The sequence below is a fragment of the Chroicocephalus ridibundus genome, chromosome 6 (assembly GCF_963924245.1).
Source record: "Chroicocephalus ridibundus chromosome 6, bChrRid1.1, whole genome shotgun sequence".
Classification (NCBI taxonomy): Eukaryota; Metazoa; Chordata; class Aves; order Charadriiformes; family Laridae; genus Chroicocephalus; species Chroicocephalus ridibundus.
In genome coordinates, this window is record NC_086289.1 from 5,040,239 (window position 1) to 5,062,678 (window position 22,440).

The 22,440-nt window shown below is 42.1% G+C and overlaps 2 protein-coding genes across 3 annotated transcripts in view; both read right to left on the minus strand.

Moving 5' to 3' along the window:
- Positions 1-1,274: 1,274 nt before the first annotated feature.
- BUB3 (BUB3 mitotic checkpoint protein) lies at positions 1,275-19,157 on the minus strand. 2 transcript variants are annotated; one of them, XR_010071606.1, is made up of 10 exons: positions 19,059-19,157; positions 18,664-18,794; positions 16,368-16,562; positions 15,182-15,251; positions 13,632-13,783; positions 10,301-10,459; positions 8,728-8,905; positions 8,151-8,367; positions 2,833-6,083; positions 1,275-2,009 (listed from the first exon to the last, which is right to left on the minus strand). XR_010071606.1 is itself a non-coding variant. In XM_063338772.1 (9 exons), the coding sequence occupies exons 2-9, from the start codon at positions 18,670-18,672 to the stop codon at positions 6,074-6,076; spliced, it is 990 nt and encodes a 329-aa protein (XP_063194842.1). In that variant the 5' UTR covers positions 18,673-18,794; positions 19,059-19,157; the 3' UTR covers positions 1,275-6,073. The 2 variants fall into 2 exon arrangements, 1 of the variants encoding a protein (XP_063194842.1); XM_063338772.1 differs by having other exon boundaries at positions 1,275-6,083.
- A 1,160-nt stretch (positions 19,158-20,317) lies between these two features.
- Positions 20,318-22,440, minus strand: part of HMX2 (H6 family homeobox 2) — a 6,652-nt gene continuing 4,529 nt past the window's right edge. The window contains exons 2-3 of the mRNA XM_063339100.1: positions 21,748-22,025; positions 20,318-21,023 (exon numbers count right to left, since the gene is read on the minus strand). Of these exons, the coding sequence (XP_063195170.1) occupies positions 20,473-21,023; positions 21,748-22,024 (828 nt within the window). The 5' untranslated portion in view covers position 22,025 and the 3' untranslated portion in view covers positions 20,318-20,472. The remainder of the gene's footprint in view (positions 21,024-21,747; positions 22,026-22,440) is intronic.

A 22,440-nucleotide genomic window follows, 5' to 3' on the forward strand; every position in this document is an offset into this window, starting at 1 on the left:
AAGTGGACGCGGATCCCCAAGGCACAAAGCCGAAGCTGCCATTGCAGCAACTGCAGCCACCATGAAACGCCTGTATGGGACAAGAAAACCGATTCGTCAGTAAGAGACATCAGAAACTGAGGGTTTGGAACATGCTAAAAAAAAATAATTTCATATATATATATAAAAAATATATATATGCTCTCGATGTCTTCACTCTTTTGTCTGCTGCACAGGCTACAGCTCTGCAATTATTTTTTTTTTTGAGCTTTACAAAGTAGATTACAAATTCTCTACTTAATTCTTCTAAATAGTCTCTGATTTGCAGGGCCTGAATTATACAATTTTTTCTGCGTAGATAATATTCTGTAGAAACATGATGGCACATTTTATTATTATTTTTCAAAGCGCAACCTCTAAAAATGCTTGCGCTTTCTGCTTTCGTCCTGTTACATCTATGCTTCTCTGAAGTAGTAAATAAAATAAGTCTTTGTATTCTATTGGAACCTCTTTATGCTCCTTAGCACTACTATATATCAACACAATAGCGTACACTGTATCGTCATATAAGAAAAATTTGCATTTAAGAAGATTGATCTAAAGATCTTAACTCTCCTTTAACAATTTGGTCTCATTTACCTTTACACGGAAGCACTGCTTAGTCGATTGACAAAAAAATTACATCACAGGAATAAAAAAAGATTAACTCAAATAACTCCCCACAGTAAGTCTACAGCAGAGGCAAAAAATTAAACCAATTACATGAGCAAGGATTCAAGAAATCTGTTCAAGTCCTGCCTTTGCTCTGTGACAAGGAAATTCGTTTCCTTATTCTGTGCCTTTGTTGACATCTGTGGAATGAGAATATTCTTCTCTCTCAACCTTTGGCTCTCGTATCTATTTAGAGAGCAAATTCTCAAGCCAGGATCGTTTCTTACAATGCATCTCTGCAGAGCTGCGAATAAGGCAATTGTTGTCTTTGTCGCATTGTTGTGGCTGCAGAACAGCGGTGGTTCGCGGAAGACACAAGCAAGGAAAAGCAACCCTTCCTTAGTTTAATTATTAGGAACTCCTTGGCGTGAGTAAATTATAGCTTTGGTTTTGACTTGATGCTACCTTGCTGTTTTTACCGAAAGAGTAGAGTGGGTTTGTGTAAGTGGGGGATTGATTAAAACAAAGAACTACATGCTACGGTGGTACTAGAGTTGTTTAGCGCCAGCCGACGGTGGAGCTAGCTGCAAGCTTAAACTACAATTATTGCGAGATTGATGTAAACAAAATATTTACATAGCCAATAAGAATCAGGAACTCCGCTTTATTAACCATATACAAATTCAAAAGTGTCTACAGAACGAATACACACATTGAATTTAAGAAGTATGATGGCCTTGTTCAACGGGACAGTTCTAGACACGCAGACGGGGGAAGCTGGTAAGCAGGATTCCGAGTGAAATGAGTTTGTCTGCTAACGGTGGTTCGGGCCATGGAGGAAAATAAAAGCTTGTTTAAGAAGTTTTAAATAAATAAGAATCCCTGCCTCTGTGACAAAGAATACCAGTTTGCTGCACCAGGAGCAATGGCAGGTGAATGAACGGTCAGAGACAAATCGAGCAGCGTACAACCGTAAGCACAATCGGTACTCCCTTCTCATTCCTGCCCGAAGACAGAACTGGTTAAAACCACGCCATTCCCAGCAGATACTCGTCTAACCTGCGCTTGAGAAATTCCACAGATGGAGATGCTGCAGCTTCCCCAAGCAGTTTACTCCTGGGCTTAACCATCCTTACACTTAGAAAGTTTTTCCTAATGTCTAGACTAATCTCTGCTGCAATTTAAGCTCATTATGCCTCGTCCCGGTCCCAGCGGACATGGAGAACAGTTTATTCCCTTCCACTCTGCAGGTAATCACAGGAGACTCTGAAGACCTATTACATCCCCCGTGTTGCTATCACGCGTTAGCGCATTCATACCTTTTCGCGCTATAGGAAAATAGCAGTCAAATGCAGTCAAAAAAGTGCCGCACACGTAGCCTGATGAAGTAAGACATATTTCATAGTTAGTGCCTTTAGCATATTAGTTATAAGAATACGTGGGCGAGTCCTGTGTTTGACTTTTCATTTCTAAATTCTACATATCTAAACATATTACAAAGTGTCGCTTAAATACTATTTGGACCGAAGGAGCCTGACACATTTCAAAGCAAACGCCACGTTGCTGGAGGACTAGAAGTTGTATCGGTTGCATATTGACGAAAGAATTACTAGCGTTGTGGTTATGATTATACTAAACAACATAAAAGCAGCTAATGGTGTAATCACCAGAACAGATGTCTGCTGGTCAAAAGAAATAGGTTCTGCTCCAGACCACTAATACCAATCACTGATGGTGGACGTGTCATTCAGGCCAACGTTTGCAAGAGTATCCAACAGTAGAAACACCCAGCTTTGGGGCACCTATCTTAACAGACACACCAGCTGAATTACTGCTGAACTGAGTGCCTACATGACGCCAACTACAGAAAATCCTTAATTTTCAAGGCAGTAAAAACTACCGGACACTTACGAAAGTGTGAGATAGTTAAGGAAGATGGAGCTAGCAATACCTACAGTTTTGGAAAGGTCATTCTCAACGGCATCACTACAATCTCTGCGTTCGGGGCTCAGAGTTCAGCTTTGGACTGGTTTTGCTTTGGAAAACGCGCATCTAAAGGACACATTTTTGTAATAGGTATTTATTATAATGACAGCAGCAGCACAAAATATCATGTCTGAGATGCGGCAGAGCTCCAGCTCTGAATGCAGTAACCATACACTGATTATCTTGAAGTACTGGCCAACAGAAAAATGTACTTACCAGCATGCTTCTGTAACATTCAGGGCACAGATGCCACTTGGCTTCCAACACCACCACGTTACAAGGCTCTTGTGAGAGACAACCCAGGATATTTTTTCCTGCAAGCAGTCGATGGTGACTGATGACTCTATTAGAATGACGGCTGTGACTCCATGTTTTCTGTATGGCCCTCAACACCGCGCAAAAAGCAATGACTTAAGGAGCTTTTTCAGATCTCAATTCCTCTGATCAAGAGTCAGTATATCCTCTTTGTTCAGCTGCTTGTTATATAGGTCAGAAAAGGCTTGTTTCATGATTTCTCCAGCTTATGAACCTCTGCCTTGACCTGCATTTCTAAAAGACAGCTAATAAAAGGAAGATTAATCTTGTAAAAGAAATACCCGTATTCTAACTGCACGTATTCGTACCCAACATACAGACACCGCTGTAGCCCTGACCAACTCATGTGTCTCTTCTCTATTATGCCCAGTCATCTCACCATTTTCTACAGGTTGTTTGTTTCGAACATTTACATAAAACACCGACAGACCACAAAGAATTTCCCTACCGTTTCTAAGTTAGTCTGTTTCCTCCTACATATCTTGGGCTACCTTTGTCCACTGAAGCGCGCAGATCTCAGTACATCAAGCATTAACAGGGTTTTTTTCCCCTTTATATTTACCAATGAAAAGTTGCACAGGTGGCATTGTTTCCTGGCTATGTTATTTGTCTACTTTGTTAACCAAACTATTTGGAATTCCTCACGTTCTTTGCTTTCCCCTACATTCTCTGGCTCTCGTTTCACTTTGTTCCCCACAGTTCTACCCCTGTAACTCCCCACTCCATCCTCTCTCCAGCCCATACGTTCCTTTCTCCCACATCATCACTAAGCCACCTTTTCATTACTCCCAGCCTATTTCTGCCTTTGCACATTATTTATTTGGACCCCCATCCTCACTTCAGGTCTCTTTCCTCCACAAGCAGAGTCACTCTTGTGCTCCTAGCTAACAGCAAAATAATTTCTTTATTCGTGGGCTCAAGCTTATGTTTTGTAATATTATATCCTCTCAGCTGAGAGGAGACGGAGAAACAGCAGATACTGTGTATGTTTGCTCTGCAAATATGTCTGTATTTAAACCTGCACACACATACACATTGTGGTCTGGGACCCTGCAACGCTTGACAGTGTTCTTAACGCAGAGTCTGCTGTCTGAACCTACAGTTATACCCCAATCTAGGGACTTTCCTTACTATTTCTTTGCTAGCCATCCTCACAGAAACCTTTGGTTCCCACGTTTTGGCCCCAGACCCCATGTATCAACTCATTCCTCAAAAAAACAAACAAACAAAAAAACCACCACCAACCCAAACACCAAGGGTTCATCACTACCTAAGCTGACATCAAAAATTCAACCTTTGTCCACCAACAGTCATGTACTCTCAATGCAAAAAGCCAATCAAAATGGCAAGAAATAGGGATGGTGCATGTCTATCAGAACAGAGGCCAGATGCTACTGCAGCGAGGGCATTATTCACATTTACTTCAGGGAGTTCTTTATTTTTTCCAAACCTATCAAAACCAGTTTATATTATCAAAGAATCCATACCTAGCTCATGACAAACTATAAAATATTCCATATACCACTCATTTACTACGTCTACCTGGTAACAGCTCAAGTTTGTTAGCTTTCTGCACACACGGAGCGCGGCTTCCTTTCCATCACCACCTTCTTTGGAACGATCGGTCACTATTTCTGTTGTCAGCAAGTTTGTTTTCTTAACGGTAATAAAGTACTCCCACTGGCTAGGCAGGCATTGATAACTCAGAACAGAAGAAGTCGGGGAGTAAAATATGAATCCAATCACCACTCCGAAATACCCACAACTTAATCATCTTTGATAAGCCTCACCAGAGCTTTGCTCTGTCCCTCCTCACTATTCACTACAAAGTGAATACGTAACACGTAAGTACTTCCAAACACCTGACACAAGCTACTATTAAGAGAGCAGCCTGACAGCCTGTTCTGCAAATAGAGTTGGATGAGGCGGCTTTTATTGGTGGTACTAATCAGAAAGCCTTTATCTTTATTTCCACAAGCCAGTCAGGAACACGCAACATTGAATATAACCTGAAGATGGATTTGCAGGTTTAGTCTCTTGATCAGATCTACATTCCCATTTAGAAAAAACAAAACACACAGCATCCAAGTTGGTTTTTTAATACTACTTTCCTAAGAAATTTTTAATTTGTCCAAGTTCAAGCATCTTCTCACACCCACCCCCCAACTCCAAAATCCTCAAGAGGCTGATAGAAGATCTGATTACAGATTAGACTTCATACCAACTGGCAATAAAGGCACAGGAGACATTCAGAGAAACAGCGTATTTTCATGGGGTTTGTGGCCAGAATGACATTTCCACTCTGAGGAAACTCCTCTTTTCTACCTTTCCACTTGTGTTACTCCATAAGCCCTGGGCTACCAGGTCAGATCTGCAGACTTGGAACGGACCACACGGCTACAGGATGAAACTCTGCATTTGGTCCCGTCTACCCTCGATTCTTCCCAGGCATCATTAGTTCTAGGCTTTTATGCCGTATGTGGAAAGAAAAAACAAGCACCACATGTTCGGGTTCTTTCCTCCAGAAACAGTTAATTGCTCTCCAGTAATGATCAAGTCACTGAGATAAACAAGCGCACCTAATACGGCTTTAGGCTTTCAACAGCCCAGTGAAAACATTGCCTGGAGAGCCAACGTCCCCCAGTAATGAAGGAATTCCCAGTTCATCTTATTAGAATAAGACTGAAGGTTCAGAAATTTTCCATCAGGAAGATCCAGAACTCAAGAATTCTTGCAGCTTAAAGGTTTGGTCTTAACGTTTGTTTCACAAACAGTAAAAGGTTGTAACAGAAAGTATTTGTTTTCAAAAAACCTACAGATATTTATTGAACAAATTATGAGACCACTGGAAGTTTTCCATAATTAGGTACTACAAAATGCGGTAAGTTTTTATAAAGGTATGCTCGAAGCTGCCTACAGGACTGAATTAATTTAGCTACAGACAGCAGATAAAGAAAACAGTTTCACTAACATTATAAGCAGGTGAGTAATGATGGATTAAGACATACTACAACATACAAACAAATATTTCTTGGTTAAAAACAACATCAGTACAAAGATTGTTCTTCTCACTTCTATTGGTTTAGTTTAAGTCTTGTTAGGAGCAGGTGGGCACCTCTTGTAGAGAAGCATCAACAGAAGTCTAAGTAGACCTGAAATAAACAAACTGCATTTCAGCAAGCAGTATTTAGAGTAATCATAAGCAGGTAAAACATTCAACAGTCTATAAAAGCAGAAATGTCTAAGACGACCACTCTCACTTGCTTCAAGATACAACAGATAATAATTTAGTGATCAAAAAGCTGATCTTGCAAAGTTTTCTTTATATAATATGGCACCACCTTGATACATTTAAGAGTGCATCGTGCAGAAATGCTAAGTGATTCAAATTAATATGCAAAAAGATCACTATGAAACAACTATTAGTCTTCTGTCCCAAGTAACTTATTTTTAGAATAAGCCAGAGATGACTCACACTACTGTAACATTAAAATATATGCATCATTCTTAGTGCCCCACGGTTGGCACAAGCAACTCGTAAATGTCAGAAAAGCATACAAACCTTGTTAATGTTTTCAGAAATTCATTTAAAGATAGAAACAGGTCCAAAAAGATGCCTGTCTAAATGCATTGCAATTACGTTACAATTATTTTCCAAATACACAGATATGCTCTGTCTTTTCTCAGCTCATTACTGACTCAAACAATTTGCCCTTCTGGGATCAATTGTTTGCTAATAAATAATTGTTTACAGTCACAAAATGATATTAAGGAGTATTCTTATTAGTTTTCCTTCTACAGCCTAATAAGATTCAAAACTAGCTGATTCCCAAGAGTCTAACCTTAACCTTGCTGTGTTTAACAGCCCAGGAAATGATGAACCATCTGTTTCAGAAAATAATGGAGGGCCAAGAGGAAATATTGCTTAATTGTAGATTAACCTCCTCATACGGCAGAATGAAGCATCTACAGAATTAGCAACCATAACTAGCAATGAACAAAAATAACCGAAAGCAGCTCTTACTATTACAAGACCAATAGCAGCAAGTATTCTTTTATCACCTTTTTTTTTTTTCTACCCTCCCAAATGTATGTAAAGTACAACCTGATTTTAAAAATAAATTTGAATTATCATCTTTGGATTTTTTTTTCTTTTTTTTTTTTCCCCCACTTGAGGAAGACCTGGAAATAAATACTGAAATAGTTCTTGTTTCATCTTTCCATGAGTATCAAAATTATTTTCAAACAAGCAACTCCAAATAAGAGATGGTGTATTTATTCTTCTGTAACTTCCACCTCACATCTCCACAGCGATAAAATGGCTGCTCCGAAGCAATAAACAAGTCACTTTAAGGGGGGGGGGGGGGGGGGGGGGGGAAGATCTTGAGGTTTTAAGCTCAAGAACTTTGATCGCTTCTGTGCATCTATTTACATAGTCACTTAGATACTAAGTAATGGAGACAACCAGATAAAGTGTAAGCCAGTTTGAGTACTAGCAGGAAAAAAAAAAAACCCACCACACAATGACAAACCCCAGGAATTTGAAAATAAAACCTGCTCCTCTGCTAGCATAATGAAGAGTAGTGTAATTCTGCACTGTGACGGCAATTTTTCTACGTAACATTCATGCCAAAGCGAGATTAACAGAAACCTTTTACCTCCATCAATCAGTTTGCCCCATTTTGACAGCACCAGTGATAGAAAAGTGTGTTATCAGAGGGCTGCAGCAAACTCCAATACACGGGAACTGAGAAAGCTTTTCCTTGGTTTTACACAACCTTCCTAGAACAGTATCTAGATTCCCTGCTGGCTATGACAGCTGGGTGCGTAGTCAGTGCGTAAAGATTTCATTAATTCCAAGTTTTAAATATCCAAACACAGTAACATTTACTCAAATAAACTATTCTTGAATTCTTCACTTAATTCTTGAAGCAATGAGCTAGCAATAACTCCACAGCTTCATATAATAGCACCTATTCACAAAGGATAAGAGTTTGACATTCTTCTCCTACTAAACAACTAGGCACAATTTTATCCATCAGACGTCTATCAACCTACGGATATTGAAAGCTTGGGCGAACAAGATAAAATCAAAACCAACCCTACTGTCAAGCTGCACTATCTACTGGCATCAATAATGCTATTCATGAATTTAGGAAAATTAATAAATCTTGGGATGAATGCTCAGAAAAGCTCAAATACAGGTGAAGCATACTCACTTAGGTTTTGTTTCTGCATCTGTCACTTGGCGAATATAGATACCATCTTCAGGATGTTCAATGTCATCCATCTCATACATATACGAAGAAGCTATTGCAAGGGTAGTTCCATCATTGCTGAAGGCAAGTGATGCTATGCTTGTGGGATACCGATGGAACTGACACAGCCGCTTCTTGTTAAACGGATCCCAAATATTTACAAATCCATCAGAACCTCCTGAAAATTAATTTTTAAAAACTGTTTGTCAATCATAATTGGGAAAACAGTAAGACTGAAAAGATACAGCAAAGGGGAAAAAAAAAGGAAAAGAGAAAACTACCGGAATTACTTTGTCAGTAAAAACACAGGGCTAGACAGAGTTGTATAATTCAGTAAAGAGCATAATAAACATTTCCCAAAATCCCTGTTAAAGCAATTAACTCTCACTGCATCAAATAATTTAAAAACTCTACTCATTGCAAGAAGTATGATTTAAATGCTTAAAAAGCAAGGATATATGAACTAAAGGCTGACCTGCTTAAATCAAAACTAAATGAACTGATGCAAGTGTTATAAAAAATTCAGTATCTACCCTACCTGTAGCAAATGTGTTGTGGACGTTATGGAAAGAAATAGCATTAACTGGATAAATCTGCTCAATATTATTTTCCTTCAAACGGTGACACTTGAATGCATATTTCTTCTTCTGGATTTCTGGACTTGGATCCAAATATTCCACTGCAACACGACCTTCAATAGAACTTAAAACATAACCCTACCAAAAAAATGTGGAGATAGACCTATTAGAGGTTTACAACTAGAGAAGCGATTGCAATACAATTTATCTTACACCTCTCTACATTCAAATAAATGAAATTAAACAGTCATAAATTGTGTACAACCAGAAATTATTTGTTATCACGGATTCATAGCATCATCAATAAAAGCCGCTTCTACAAAAGAAGTAATGCAGAAAAAAAGCTTTTTGGGAGATTCTCATTCCACCATAGTTTTAAGCTGACAGTAAGACTTTTAATTACCCCTGCAGATCCAAACAAGTTGATTTGGGGAAAAAAAAAACATTAGGAGTTAAGAACCTGTTATATATGCCCATCTATCCCCCAGGGCCTAAATATCTCAAATATTAGAGATACTCACAGGACTATTTAGTTTCAGAATTACATTAAAATTAGTTCAGAGCTTTATACTAGCAACTAACCACTCAAATCAAAATAGAATTTTCAGTGAAACTTGATTATATGTGGCGTCCACTTATCCAGTTAATTACAGTCCTGACTTAAGAGCAACCCAAGGTGCTTATTATAACTTCAGAGTTAAGCCCATAATAGACCTTTTCAGAAATAGGATTGTAATGGTATCTAGCTATAGCAACGTTCTTTAAAATCCATAATACAACACAATCTGGAAGATCAGCTTGTTTTGCTATAACTAGAACTGAAAATGGACAAAGCATCCATGCCAGTTCAAGAACAAGTAACACGGTCTTGCAATTCCTGTACTATCGCTATGTACACGAGAAAACTCCCCTCCAAATTAGTCTGAAAAAGCTCGTCTTCTTGCTTTACTTCAGAAAGCGTATCTGTGGTTTTTCTCTGTTAACCTACATGGAACAGCTGAACAATCACCTAAATTGTACAATTCCCCCTAGATAATGGATCATGGGTTCTTGAGTGCATGACACAGTTAAAAAAAAAATATATATACATGTATATATATATATATTGAAGAACCTAGGGCTACAATGCATAAAGGCTGCCGAGTGACTGCCAATTCTGTCTTCCTCTCTTCTACTACGATTTTGGGAAGGTCAGTGTTTGTTTTGTTATTTGTATATATAATCACATGTCAGTATTGTGATGCATTAAACAGGTTATTTTAAAAAAGGAGACAAGAGAGAGAAAAAAATAAAACATAACATGCTGGTGAGTCAGTGGCAAACATTTCTAAGCTATGCTATCAAAAACAGTTAACCTGGAACAAGAGGCATCAACACCATTTACCCCACTCCCTCCCAGAGTTTGATTATGAAACTTTGAAGACCAGAATTTTTTTGAAAATGAAAGAAAGATGCAGAAAACCTGAAAAATAAACCTCCATTTTTCCTAAAGAACATTCAGCAGAAATATAATTACTGACATGGTCCCTATACCTGTTTATTCGGAAACGCTCTGATACAGCGGGTCTGGTATTTCAGACTTGATTCTCTTCGCTGCTGAACATAACCCATGTTCCGCAAATCCCACACCAGCACTCTCCGACCTGCCGTCCCCACAATTAGTCTATCTCCAGACACAGAAAGCGTGTAGACCTTTAAAAAAAAAATTACAATATTTAACACTTATCAGCCTGCTTATCTGTTGTTCATTGTACAAAACAAAGTGTCAGCAATGTGCAATAACAAAAGAGGTAACATCTACAATAAAGTCCATAGCTATGAAGTCTATAGCTACAGCTACAATCTTTAGCTTCAATTTATAACTCAAAATCGGGATAAATAGCCGTAGTGTGCAGCTGGTTTGCAGTAAGACACTGAGGTGCATTTCAAAAGCTCACCCTGAATTCTGTACCCTAGCACACCCAGAACAATCAAGCCCAACACAGCATCATACTACACATTTAGCAAATAAAAAAATAAAAAAATAATATATACGCACTTGTGCAATTCTAAATTTCAAGCACATTTGTTCAGTTACCAGTCTCCAGATCTCAGCGATATCTAAATAATCTTCCACACGAGATTTCTTCCTTTTGCTAGTATTACCCATGTTCTAAATACTACCCATGTGCAGATTTATATAGAATTCAAAAGGAAAATCAGTATTACTCAAGTTTGCCTCAACAATTATTTCATGCATTAAATTTATTGGATATTTCAGGGCAAGAGGAAAACAGATACAAAGTAACTGGGGGCGGGGGGGAAAGGGCCACCTGTTTTGGAAATCATCTTTGCTTGGTTATGCACAGCTTGCATTCCCCCCCGTCAATTCATGATCCTGCAGTTTAGTCCTACAATACCATGTCACACATTTTCTTCTCAGTTTTTCTCCATCTGGTAATCATGTGGTTTTCTTTTTAAACAAAATATTTCAAGTTGAGCTTCACGTTAATAAAGGGAAATAAATTGCCAAGAAATCACTAAAAATAACCAAGCGGTACTTTGTATACTTTAATAAAACTAAGTGAAATTGAAGGAAGCAATATGCTTGACATGATTAAGACGACTATGGCTTGGAATTTCAATTCTACTCAAAAAATGGCTCAGAGGTTCTAATTTTTATCAAATTTCTTATCAAAATATTCAGCATATAAATTGTTCTGTTTCCAGCTATTACTTGGGATGCAGTCAATCTGGAAATACGTTAAAAAAAGAACAAGAAAAAAGGTTCAGTCAAAAACTCTGTACTATTGAATGAGTTCCAAGTTGTTGATACGCAAGCAAGATGGAATCCAGCTACCTATAGCTGTCCTGTCATTGAGCTGCTAACAAGAACAAACTGCAAGAATGACCTTTTTCAGAAGTGATCTAATGCAGCTAAATACATAGGAAACTTTTATATAGGATCTTGTCTATACCTCAGATCAAGAAACCAAAGCGTAAGAGATCTGGTATCCTGCCAGAAGGATTCAATTTACTTTTGGCACGTGCTTGTACAGTTTCACTCAAGCCCCTAGTTTCACTTTCTGGTTCTCCGATAAAGCCCACTAAATCTATTTGGTTCTGGTAAAACTGCACTGAAATATCGGATAAAACAACTTTTCTCTTCATTTGCTATAAACATTTCTGGAGAAATTGCGTTTTCAAAAAGTTAATTTCTCACAAAAAAACTAAGCAGACAGGTCCGTATATGTATGTGTGTATATGTATACATGTATGTATTCATGTTAATGAATTAACATGAATACATGTATACATATATGTGTGTAAATATATTAAAGCTTCCTTTAACAAACCCACATTCATTCAGCATGCAGTCTGGCTCTAAAATCTGATTATCGAACTTGCCTCTTAAGACCGAGGTCTTAAGATGGGAAATGTCTTGAATGTTCACACAGGAGGTGCCTAAAATTTCTGATTATCCCAATTGCCAAATCTCACCTACACATAAAAAGGGCAAGAAAACTTTGAGACAAGAGTAGCTGCATACTTTAACAAGACAGGTTTTTTTAAAATCTCCCTTCATTATTGATGTAAAAATTGATCCACAAATATTAATAAACATTATATAAAATGTGTTTGTATACACGTATGGAAACAAAGGCATGAAGAACATTAAATATCTTAAATCTTCTTTACAAACCGATGTCACACCTGTATAGTAAGTATTCTTTCTACACCGCACAATCATAAATCAAATGAAACCATTGTCATGCAGTTGAGTAGGTGTACGCATTTATCAAAGGCAGCATTAAAAAAAATGACATAATGAACCTCGCTGAACCAATAAGCAGCTTGATTCACTGTGGCTGTCCATTATGTGATACTCTGTCAGCAATTTATCACAGATCTTTACATGCTACATACAACTATAAATCAAAACTAGAAATAATGCAATTACTTTATTCTGAACAAAGGTCTTGCCAGAAGTAGATTCAGCTGTGTTGTAACAAAAGTAATAGCTATTTAGATGCGATAGGGAACGTAATGATGGCTCATAATTATGACTTGACAATACAATGCGACAGAGCTACACGAAATTTAAAAGAGGTATAGGCAGAAAAAAAATTCATATGTAAAATTATCCAGCAACTCAGCCTGTGTTTAGAAGACTATGAAAAAAACAGAAAATACTGTTCTAGAATTCTTTCAATGACACCATTGTAAACAGCATAAAGATTAACACACCATATAACCATTAGAAAATGCTTAAGATGTTACATTTTACTTCATTTCTCGTGGTCTCTCATTAGCACAGAGGATTTCAGTATTAGAAGAACGTCTACCAGGCATTAGTCCAACAACAGGTAAATTACAATACAAGCAATTCTGTTCAATCTTTTAATACAACTGAAAAAGCCAAAATATTATTTCAGACAACGTAAAGGGCCTCCTACTCTATCTCTATGCACATTTCAAAACTGCCAGGATCTGATATATCTAGAAGCCTTCGCCTTTAAGGAAATCAATAGTGCAAATTACAATTAAGCCAAGGATTATTAACGATCACACCAATTACACATGCTGGTTTTGTTAGGTTTTCCTTCCTCAAGTTTGTTTTAAATTATAAGAATATGGTCCACCACGAGTGCAAAGAATTAAGTTATGCTCTCCTACTGATGGAAGATCAAAGCCTTAACCTAAAATCACAATATATTCTGAATATCGATGTTTTTAAATGCCATATTTTCACAGCTTAAAAATCATTAAACATAACTTTTCAAATTGAATTCAGTTTAAGACAGTGTCCTGTATGGTGATGGTCTGACCAGTTGCTGGGTGTATTATTTAACGTATCACCTAGAATACAGCACCCAGCACGTACCTTTTCAGGCTGAGAGAAGGTTCCTGCATTACAAGGAGTTCTGGGATCCCACAGCTTCACCGTTTGATCCCAGCTTCCAGTCACCATGACGTTCACTTCTGGGCAATACTCAACACACCTGATAGGAGCATCATGAGCACCAACAAGGTTTTCTGTGAGAAAATACAATATATTGTAACTTTATTGGTTCTACAAACAGTCAGAATGTGTCGAATAAAGAATTAAAAAAAAAAAAAAAAGACCCACTACTACTACTACAGTACAAACACCCTATTTTCTGACATTCCCACAGGTGTATTGATATGGTAGGAGTCCCTTCAAGGACAGTTCAGTCTTCAGAAGCATAACTTTTGCCAAGATCAGAAATGTTAAATTTAAACTTATGTCTCCTGAGATTATGAAAGGAAATTGAGAATTTTAGGCAGCCACAGAGAAATCTTTAGCCACAGAGAAATCTTCAGAAGCGTAAAGAAGTGCTCAGTATCAAGTAGTATCACCACCTGTGATGCAGACACTAATACAGAAAGCAACTTACACTTGTATATATCAACATTATGATAAAATGAATTAATATTACATATTAATAAAAATATTAAGTTCCTATAAACACTTCTAGAAGGTCATCTCTAACAGAATTATTTGACTTTTTTCATAATATTACTGTACACACTAGTTTGTTGAGCTCTGGTTATTGGCTGGTTCTGGTGACCATATTTGTCTCAGGCTGAGATTCACTTCTCTAACACACAGAAAAAGTTAGACAAACTAGCTCCATATGTTGCACCAGTGAGGTGAACTGTGTTACTTTCGAGCAATGTTTGTTAGAAAAAAAAATGTAGTATAAGGCCACGATGTTCGACAAAGTAAAAGCTTTATGTACACTCTGCCACATATGTGATAGATTGTTCTAAATATGTCTAAACCACAAACTTTTGAAAAGTAACATGCTCATTTGTAATTCAACTTTGCTAATTCCCCCTAATTGAGACACAGTAGCCTATGGCAGAGCAGGATGATCCGCAGAAACCCAATTCAAGGCGTCCTACAACAAGCGTCTACCAAACTTTCTGGCAAACAGCCACATGCTTCCATGCTTTTAGGTGGTACTGCTAGATAAAGGCACGTATGATGTGAACCTTAAATCAACAGTGTGACAATATATAGCTACTTCCCTCCCTTACATTTTCACCTGAAGATAAGTAAATAAAAAAGAAATACACCTGTAAAATACATCAATGAATATTCATCACAAGTTTAAACCCTCAGTTTAACAGAAGGGCAGAATCAGTTGCTGCCAAAAGTGTTATAGCACCATCTTCAATTACACAGTGAGGAATACTGCCTTGTCCAGTGCCTCGGTGATGAGAAAGGGCTGCAGAGCACAGGAGACTGCTGAGCACCGACACTGACAACTTAAATCAATAGAGGCTACTACTTAAAGCAAATACCTCACACCTAAAAAACTTGAAACGTATTATGCTCATCTAAGTATATAAATCTGAAAGCTTAGGCCAGTTGCTGAGACCACTTACAGAATTCAATCTGCTCACCTTGGTCCGTGTTTAGATCATGCATTTTCAATTGCTGATCTAACCCTCCACTCCAGGCATGGGTAGGATCCTAAAAAGCAAAAAAATGTAACCTTATGACATGACTTAAGTTTCCCTGGCTGCTACGCATTTAGTCTCCTAGGCTCATAACACAGGACTTGATTTCAAGAGTTTTGAGAAGTCAGGAATTAAAGACACAAGGGTTAAGATCTGGCCCAGATGACATAAGCATTGCAAAATGTTTAAGTAAAGCACTTCAAACTATACAATTTTTTTTAACTCAAAAGTAAAACTAAAAAGAAACAAAAGCAGTTAAAGGATATATCAAATAGCTTGTATTTCTGTAACAGCGAAACACATAATGTTTATTTTTAAATGACCACCAACCTAACCCAGTTCCACCTAACTGAAGTGTATCCCTTCTAAAACAAATCTGGAAGCCAGAAACCATTTGAGAACCTGTGTGTTGATCCAGAGCACGATAATAGCCACGTGACAAAATGTTCAGTGAAAAAAAGCACAAGTATAATTAAAAATTTAAACTGATCCTTAAAACATTCAGTAACACATCAAGATCAAGTCACTGGAGGACATGTCAGAACACAATGCAAAAAAAGAAGATGCTAAATGAAACCTTCTTTTTTTTTAAAAAAAAAAAGGCAAAACAAGAAAGCAGCACTAATAAACTTAGACCATTCGTATTTCAAATCTGGTGCCTTAAGAATACAGAAATCAAGTATCTGGTAAATGGCTCACTTGGAACAATGCCGTGTTTCCAAAACAACCCCGTATGAGAAGGTTAAAAAGAAAAAACTAAGTGGCTATGAGCATTTATTGTGAATAATGATTTCTGGCTATATACTACCAGTACAACTCTTTGTAGAAACACACACACAATTTACTATAGCATTGAAGAAACAGCACACACCAGGTCAAATTACTTTTGCCTACCACTTCTACCAGAAGTAAATTACTTGAATGCCTGTACTGTTCACAGGAAATACCTATGTTTAGGACTAGAATTACATTCATTAAAAGACTAACAATTGACAGAAGCAAGCTATCTTTTAAAACCTTGATTTTAGGTAGGATTTCACTATCCCTTTAATTTCAGGGATTGACAATTTCTCACATACACATATATCTACAAAACAATAATTAAAAAAAAAAAAACTCACACACTTACATAAAAAGCACAGTCAAGGACAGCTCCTGAATGTTGATATTTGAGTCTCATGGTGTTGGCAGGAACATCATAGAGCCGGACTGTTGTGTCCCAGGACGAAACAAGCAGAAACTGAGATGTATTTGGACTAAATTTTACTGATGAAATGCCATCATCTGGAGTTTGATTTAGTTTGAACTCGTTTGATCCCGTCATCTGAAGAAGAGACAGTAACGGACAGGTACAATTTTAGTAATAACAAGAACACAAGCCTAGCAAGTTTAGTTAGCCAACTGATCCATCCAAAACCTCCCCCATAGAGAGCTTTTAAATTTAAATATCAAATATAACACGGAACAAATAGTACAAAAAGTGTCTTTTTATTATTATCATCTATAAGCTTAGATATCATTACTTACAAATGTATTTTCCCCATGCTACTGTGTATGTGACTGTATTCTCTAAAGTAAATATTTACTAATTACTGTGAGCATCATGAAGTTACTTTAAAAAACAAACACATGCAAGCACAAAGGAATCTGATCTGAAAATGCCAACATAAAGCATTGATTTGTTCATGATTTGATATGACTGTCATACACTTCCAAGAAGTGCAACCGGATCATCTTTTAAATAGTTTCAGGCTCTCTGCAACTTTCCAACCCTTAGCCTTCCGCAAGTGCTACAAAATATTTCCAATGAAACAGCTTTAAGACTTTTTTTTCCCTCTTAGTGCCTAAATAAGGTCAAATAAGAAAGGAAGTTTATGCTCTGTGTGGTAATGAAACGTAAACCAAACATGTAAATGTGATGTGACTAGAAAAAAAAATATCAATGATTCAATGACAGTTCAAGGACCCTGAAGGTAACTGTAGCACTCACTTCGTAGGACTCGTTAGTTGTATACAGAAAAATTCAGAGCAGAGGCTCTGAGCAGGAAATTTCAGCAGGGAAGACAGTGCAGACCTTACAAACACTCCAAAAGAAGAAACTGTTTGCTATATGGACACAAACAAAACCACCAAAACTTTTGTTAAGCCTTCGGAAAGCCTTAACAGCACATTTCCCTTATGCTAAAAGGGGCAGAGAAGTAAATTAGCTCAGATTTTCCACAACACTATCGCTCCTGAAATTGTATGTACAACTGCAGAGGTAAGGTTAGACCCCTGAGAATAAATCAAGAGAAAATGAGCAGATGAACTAGGACAAGGTTCAAATTTAAAGCACAATTATTCTAGTTCAGCACTTGTCAGGAACCGAATGATCACCAAGTTGTATAATAATGCGAGCACTACACATTCTTGCACTGAAAAATTTCCGAAGTGGGAGCTTTAGTAGGTGTTCTGTAAGACATCCTTAAAAAAATATCCACTACGTAAACACAAAGTGGTATTTCTGCTATTTAAACATGAAATGGGAAAAAAAAATAAGAATTGGAAATAAAAACTTCTTTCTTAACCCCCTTTTCTAGCTCTGCTTTGGAAACACTTGGACAAAAGACAGACATGCTTGAATTTGCCACACGTATTTCTATATGAATACTACAGAGAATTCGGCAGCACTTTCGTCACGCTTTAAACAGTGAAATGTACCTCAGTGAGTAATTCAGAGGGATGTACAAAGACACAAAATCTAAAGGAATTCAGAACAACTATAAGAATTAGGCTGGATGCACTAATTATCTACTTGTGTCAGAAAACTCAAGCAACACACCCAAGGATTTAATCGCCTGGTACAACAGTCACAAACCAGCCCAAAAGCAACCAACAAGCAGCACTCCAGGAAGCAGAGTCACTTACATCAGAAACCTGGAAGGGTCCCCCAAAGATATTTCCAACCCAGGAAAATTTATAGAATATTAAAATGTAAACATATCCTACCTTTTACATCTTACCAAAAAAAAAAAAAAAAAATCACACAAAGAGCTCTGCACGTTTTCACAAGTGCACCAGCTTCACAACCGGGATTGCCAAAAAGCAGTAATTGCACGCCCACCCCAAACAACAAAGTCCCGGTAAAATTTTCAAGCACCGCAAGAGGTAACTCATAAAAAAGATGTTGTAGGGAAGACGCACGCCGCTGAAACCACCACGCTGACTTAACTACAGGCTGCACCGTTGCAATTCTACTATTCCTGAAAAGTGCGTTTTTACCGAACAGATAAGAAATTAGGAGTTTTATAGCTCCTCTGAACACAGCACGCTCTACCATTCAGCTAGATTCATTCCGGCAAGCGTTGCCCGAACAAAGCGGGCTGCTTTGCTCAAAGCGTTAGGAGCACCAGCCTGTATTTTCCCCGAGAAAGCGTTAAAAGTACCGTTTTCATGTTGCTCCTCTGTCAGCTCCGCGCAACGCCACGGAAAACCTTTCTTCCTGCCTTGGCAGCGGCGGGGAGCACCGGGGCTCGCTCTGGCAGTCCGGAGAAAGACGTCTGGGACGTGGGAGATGCTGCGGAATTAAAAAAAGAAGTGAGAGAAAAGGCCCCAAGAACCGGCGGAGAACCGAGGCCAACGGCGGAGAGCGCGGCTGAGGTGAGGCCGCCCCTAGGCCGCGGCGCCCGCTCCGCCGCCACGCAGGCCCGACGGTCCCTCGCAAACCCCCTCAAACCCCGCAAGGCCGGGCGCCGGGGCCGGGCGTCCGGGGCCGGGGCTTGTCCCCGGCCCCGGCGCCCGGCCCCGGTGCCCGGCCCCGGCGCCCGGCCGCGGGGCTCACCTCAGCGTTCCCGCCTGCGGCCTAGCGACAACCGCCACTTCCGCCACCGCGCAAGCGCACTCCCGCTCGCCCCACCCACCGCCACTGCGCCGCCTCACCATTGGACGGTTCGAACGAACGGAGTCGTGCGTGGCACCGCGGGGCATGCTGGGAGTTGTAGTCCCCAGGAGTGAGGCGGGGAATGGCGCGGGTGGGGGGGATACCGGCCGGCCGCTGCTCCCGTTATCATCAACTAACGGGGAGGTGGCGGCGGGTCCAGGCCACAAGCAGGCCACAGCGCCGCGGGGGTTGGGACAGACACTGCTGGGCTGTAATAACATTAACGGGAAAACCCAAAATATTAATTATTCACCCTAAAAAAAGAGCTCGGAAGGCGGAGCGACGGCACCGGCACCCGCTACCCACCGGGCAAGGGCAGCACCGGGCTCAAAACACCGGCTGTGGAGCGCCGGTCCCGTTCCCACGCATTGAAAATCACCTTATTTATCCCTTCGAGTCCTTTATTTATCTCTTTTTTTATTATTATTTTTGCTTTGGGGTTTTTTTCGCTGCTGCAAACATCCCCCGCGCTCGGTACCGGCCGGAGCCGGTGGCCACCGTTTAAACAACCACTTTTGCCGCCGGATTTGCTCTTTTTTTTTTCTTTTTTTCTTTTTTTTTTTTTTTCCCCGTGCCAACGATTGACCCCGTCTCCCGTGGGAAGGCGGCCGTGGGTGCCCCGGGGCGGGGAGCAGATCCCGGTGGGGTCCCTTACCGGGAGCTGCCGGCCCCCTCCGTCGGGGTTTGGTTTGGTTGGGGTTTTTTTTTAGGCCACCGCGGCTTTTAGCAAAATACTCCGCAAAACCCCGTTTCCGAACCCGGCCACGGGCAGCTCCCGGGATTCCCTGCAGAAACGAGATAACGAGGCAGAGAAAATAAAAAAATAAACCCTCGCCGTTACACGTCGTTTTGGCTCTGCCGTGCATCGCTCCCGCCGTGCCCGGGACCCGGCTGCACCCCCCGGTCACAGGGTTTCCCCCGCCCCGGGGACGGGAACACGCGATCGAGCCGGCAAATTTACAAACGAGGCTTAAAACATTTTATTTTTCTTTTGGTTATTTTTTTTCCTTTCTTTAAAAATATTTACAGATCTGAAATAACGCTTTTTTAATTTTTTTTTTTTTTTTTTTTTCAAGGGGCAGGACAGCGGGAGGGGAAGGGGGGGTGTGTCCCGTGCCCCCCCCCGCCCCCCCCCAGCGGCTCCCCGCTCTCTCTCCGTTTGCCCGTCCCTCCCATCAGTCCTGTTCCTCCGTCCCCGCCGCGGGGGCGGACCGAGACCCCGCACGGAGCCCCCCGGCCCCAACGGGGCGTCCCGGGGTGCGGGGCGGGGGTGCGGTGGCGCGGTGGCGGGGGGACACACGCACGTCGCGTCGGCTCAGTAGTCGATCTTGTTGTAGAGGTTGTAGAGCGGTAAGGCCGAGAGGTTGCTGCCGGGGTAGTAGAGAGGGGCGGGGAAGGCGATGGAGCGGGGCACCGGCACCCGCAGGAGGGAATTGTCTCTGAACACCAGCGGCATCCCCACCAGAGTCTGCGCCGAGGCGTGGGCCATGTTGGCCGCCTCCAGCTCGGCCGAGAGCTGCCGTTTCCACTTGTTCCTCCGGTTCTGGAACCAGGTCTTCACCTGGGTCTCGGTGAGCTGCAGGCTGGAGGCCAGGCAGGCCCGCTCCGAGCTGCTCAGGTAGCGCTTCATGTCGAAGGTGGACTCCAGCTGATAGACCTGGCTGCGGCTGAACACCGTGCGCGTCTTCTTCTTGGCGGCACCGGCCTGCCGGTCCCCGCCGTCCCGCTGCCGGTCCCCGCAGGAGGGAGAGGCGGGACCCAGCGGCTTCTCCTTCTCCTCCTTACAGTCCTGCTGGGGGGGCGACAGGAAAGGCCCCCGGGGCTCCCCGCCGCCCGCCGCCGCCGCTCCGTTCCCCTTGGCGCTGCCTGCAAGAAAGCGACGGGGCGGGGGTCGCACGGCGGCCGGTACCGGCACCCCCGACGGCCGAGCCCCCCGACCCCGTCCCACCGAGCCCTGGCTGGGGGAAGCACCGGGTGGGCACTGGCTGTAAAACACCAGCGACGCGAGGAGAAGCCATTCCCTTCTGGGCTATCCCTGTCCCTCCATCGGATGGATGGAGGGATGGAGGGAGGGATGGATGGATGGAGGGAGGGAGGGATGGATGGACAGACAGCTGTTCACACCTTAGCGAAGGCACCTGAGTAACCACGCTGGGGGGGTGCTTTTCCTATCCGCCACGAGCCGGCAGATTTTACTTTACAGCATTGCATTTCACAGACCGTTTAGTCAGAATTAATGCGAAAAAAAAAAATATATATATAAAATAAACATCTTTCTTCCCCTTGCCCGAGCGCCTTAAGTAAGCGGAATCTAAGAAAAGGAGCGTTATCCATCGCATCGCGCGCTGTCGGGGGAATCAACCCCGGGCGGGGTGGGAACATAAAAAGGAAAAGAAAAAAAAAAAAAAAAAAGCCACCCTATTTTTGGCGGATTTCCGTCCTCCCCGCTTCAGCCACGCACGGCGCAAATTCGTTGTGCCCCAAAGCAAGGAGGGTGAGGACATGTTCCCCCCCCGCCACCTCCTCCTCCTCCCCCGGCAGGGGCCGGGCCCGTCCGCCCCGTCCGGTCCCGTCCCGTCCCGGTACTCACCGAGACAGGTGAAGCTGAGGGGCTGGTGCTTGTGGCACGTCTCGGCGGGGCCCTGAGTCTCGGGGCAGAAGCAGCCGCGGTGCTTCCAGCTTTCCTCAGGCTCCTCGTCCTCCGAGGAGAGGGAGAGGGTCCGGGCGCGGGGGGGCCAGGCGGCCGCCCTGCCGCCGGCCTCCCGGGGGGGCTCGGCGCTACCGCTGCCCAGTATGGACTGTATGGTGAAACTGGAGATAGGAGCAGCCGCCGGACAGCACTTGCTGGGGTCTTCTTTGCTGCTCATCCTGGGTTCATAAGAAAGCAGAGGAGGGAAGCTCTCGCTTTAGAGGGGCTCGGGGGGCCGGGGGGTGCGGGAGGAGGTGGGGAGGGGGGGCCGGCAGCCAGCGAGGAGCCGGCGGGGGGTTTGTTTTTGGGGGGGGTGTTTTCGGCGTGCCGCTGCCGGCTCTCCCCGCGCCTGCCCAGGCGGACTGCATGCTCCTTCCCCCGCGTCCCTATTGATCTGCGGGCGGCGGGCGGCGGGGCTTCATTTGCATGGAGGTGGCCTCCGCCGCGCCAATCACGGCGGCGGCGGCGGCCACGGAAAGTTTGGAAACCCGAGGGGTCCGAGGGGGAAGGGACACACCACAGGGTCCCCCCACCACCGTCCCCGGGGCTCCAGGGGCTGCTCTGACCCCGCGCCCCCGGGGGGAGGGATGCTGA

Bases quoted from the DNA above. Each gene is read 5' to 3' on its own strand.
- BUB3 (XM_063338772.1), bottom strand. The intron at 15,252-16,367 runs GTAAGTGTGTGA...TTTGCTTTTTAG, and splicing joins TCCTTGACTGTGCTTTTTAT to GATCCTACCCATGCCTGGAG. The intron at 8,368-8,727 runs GTAGGGTAGATA...ATTAATTTTCAG, and splicing joins CCACAACACATTTGCTACAG to GAGGTTCTGATGGATTTGTA.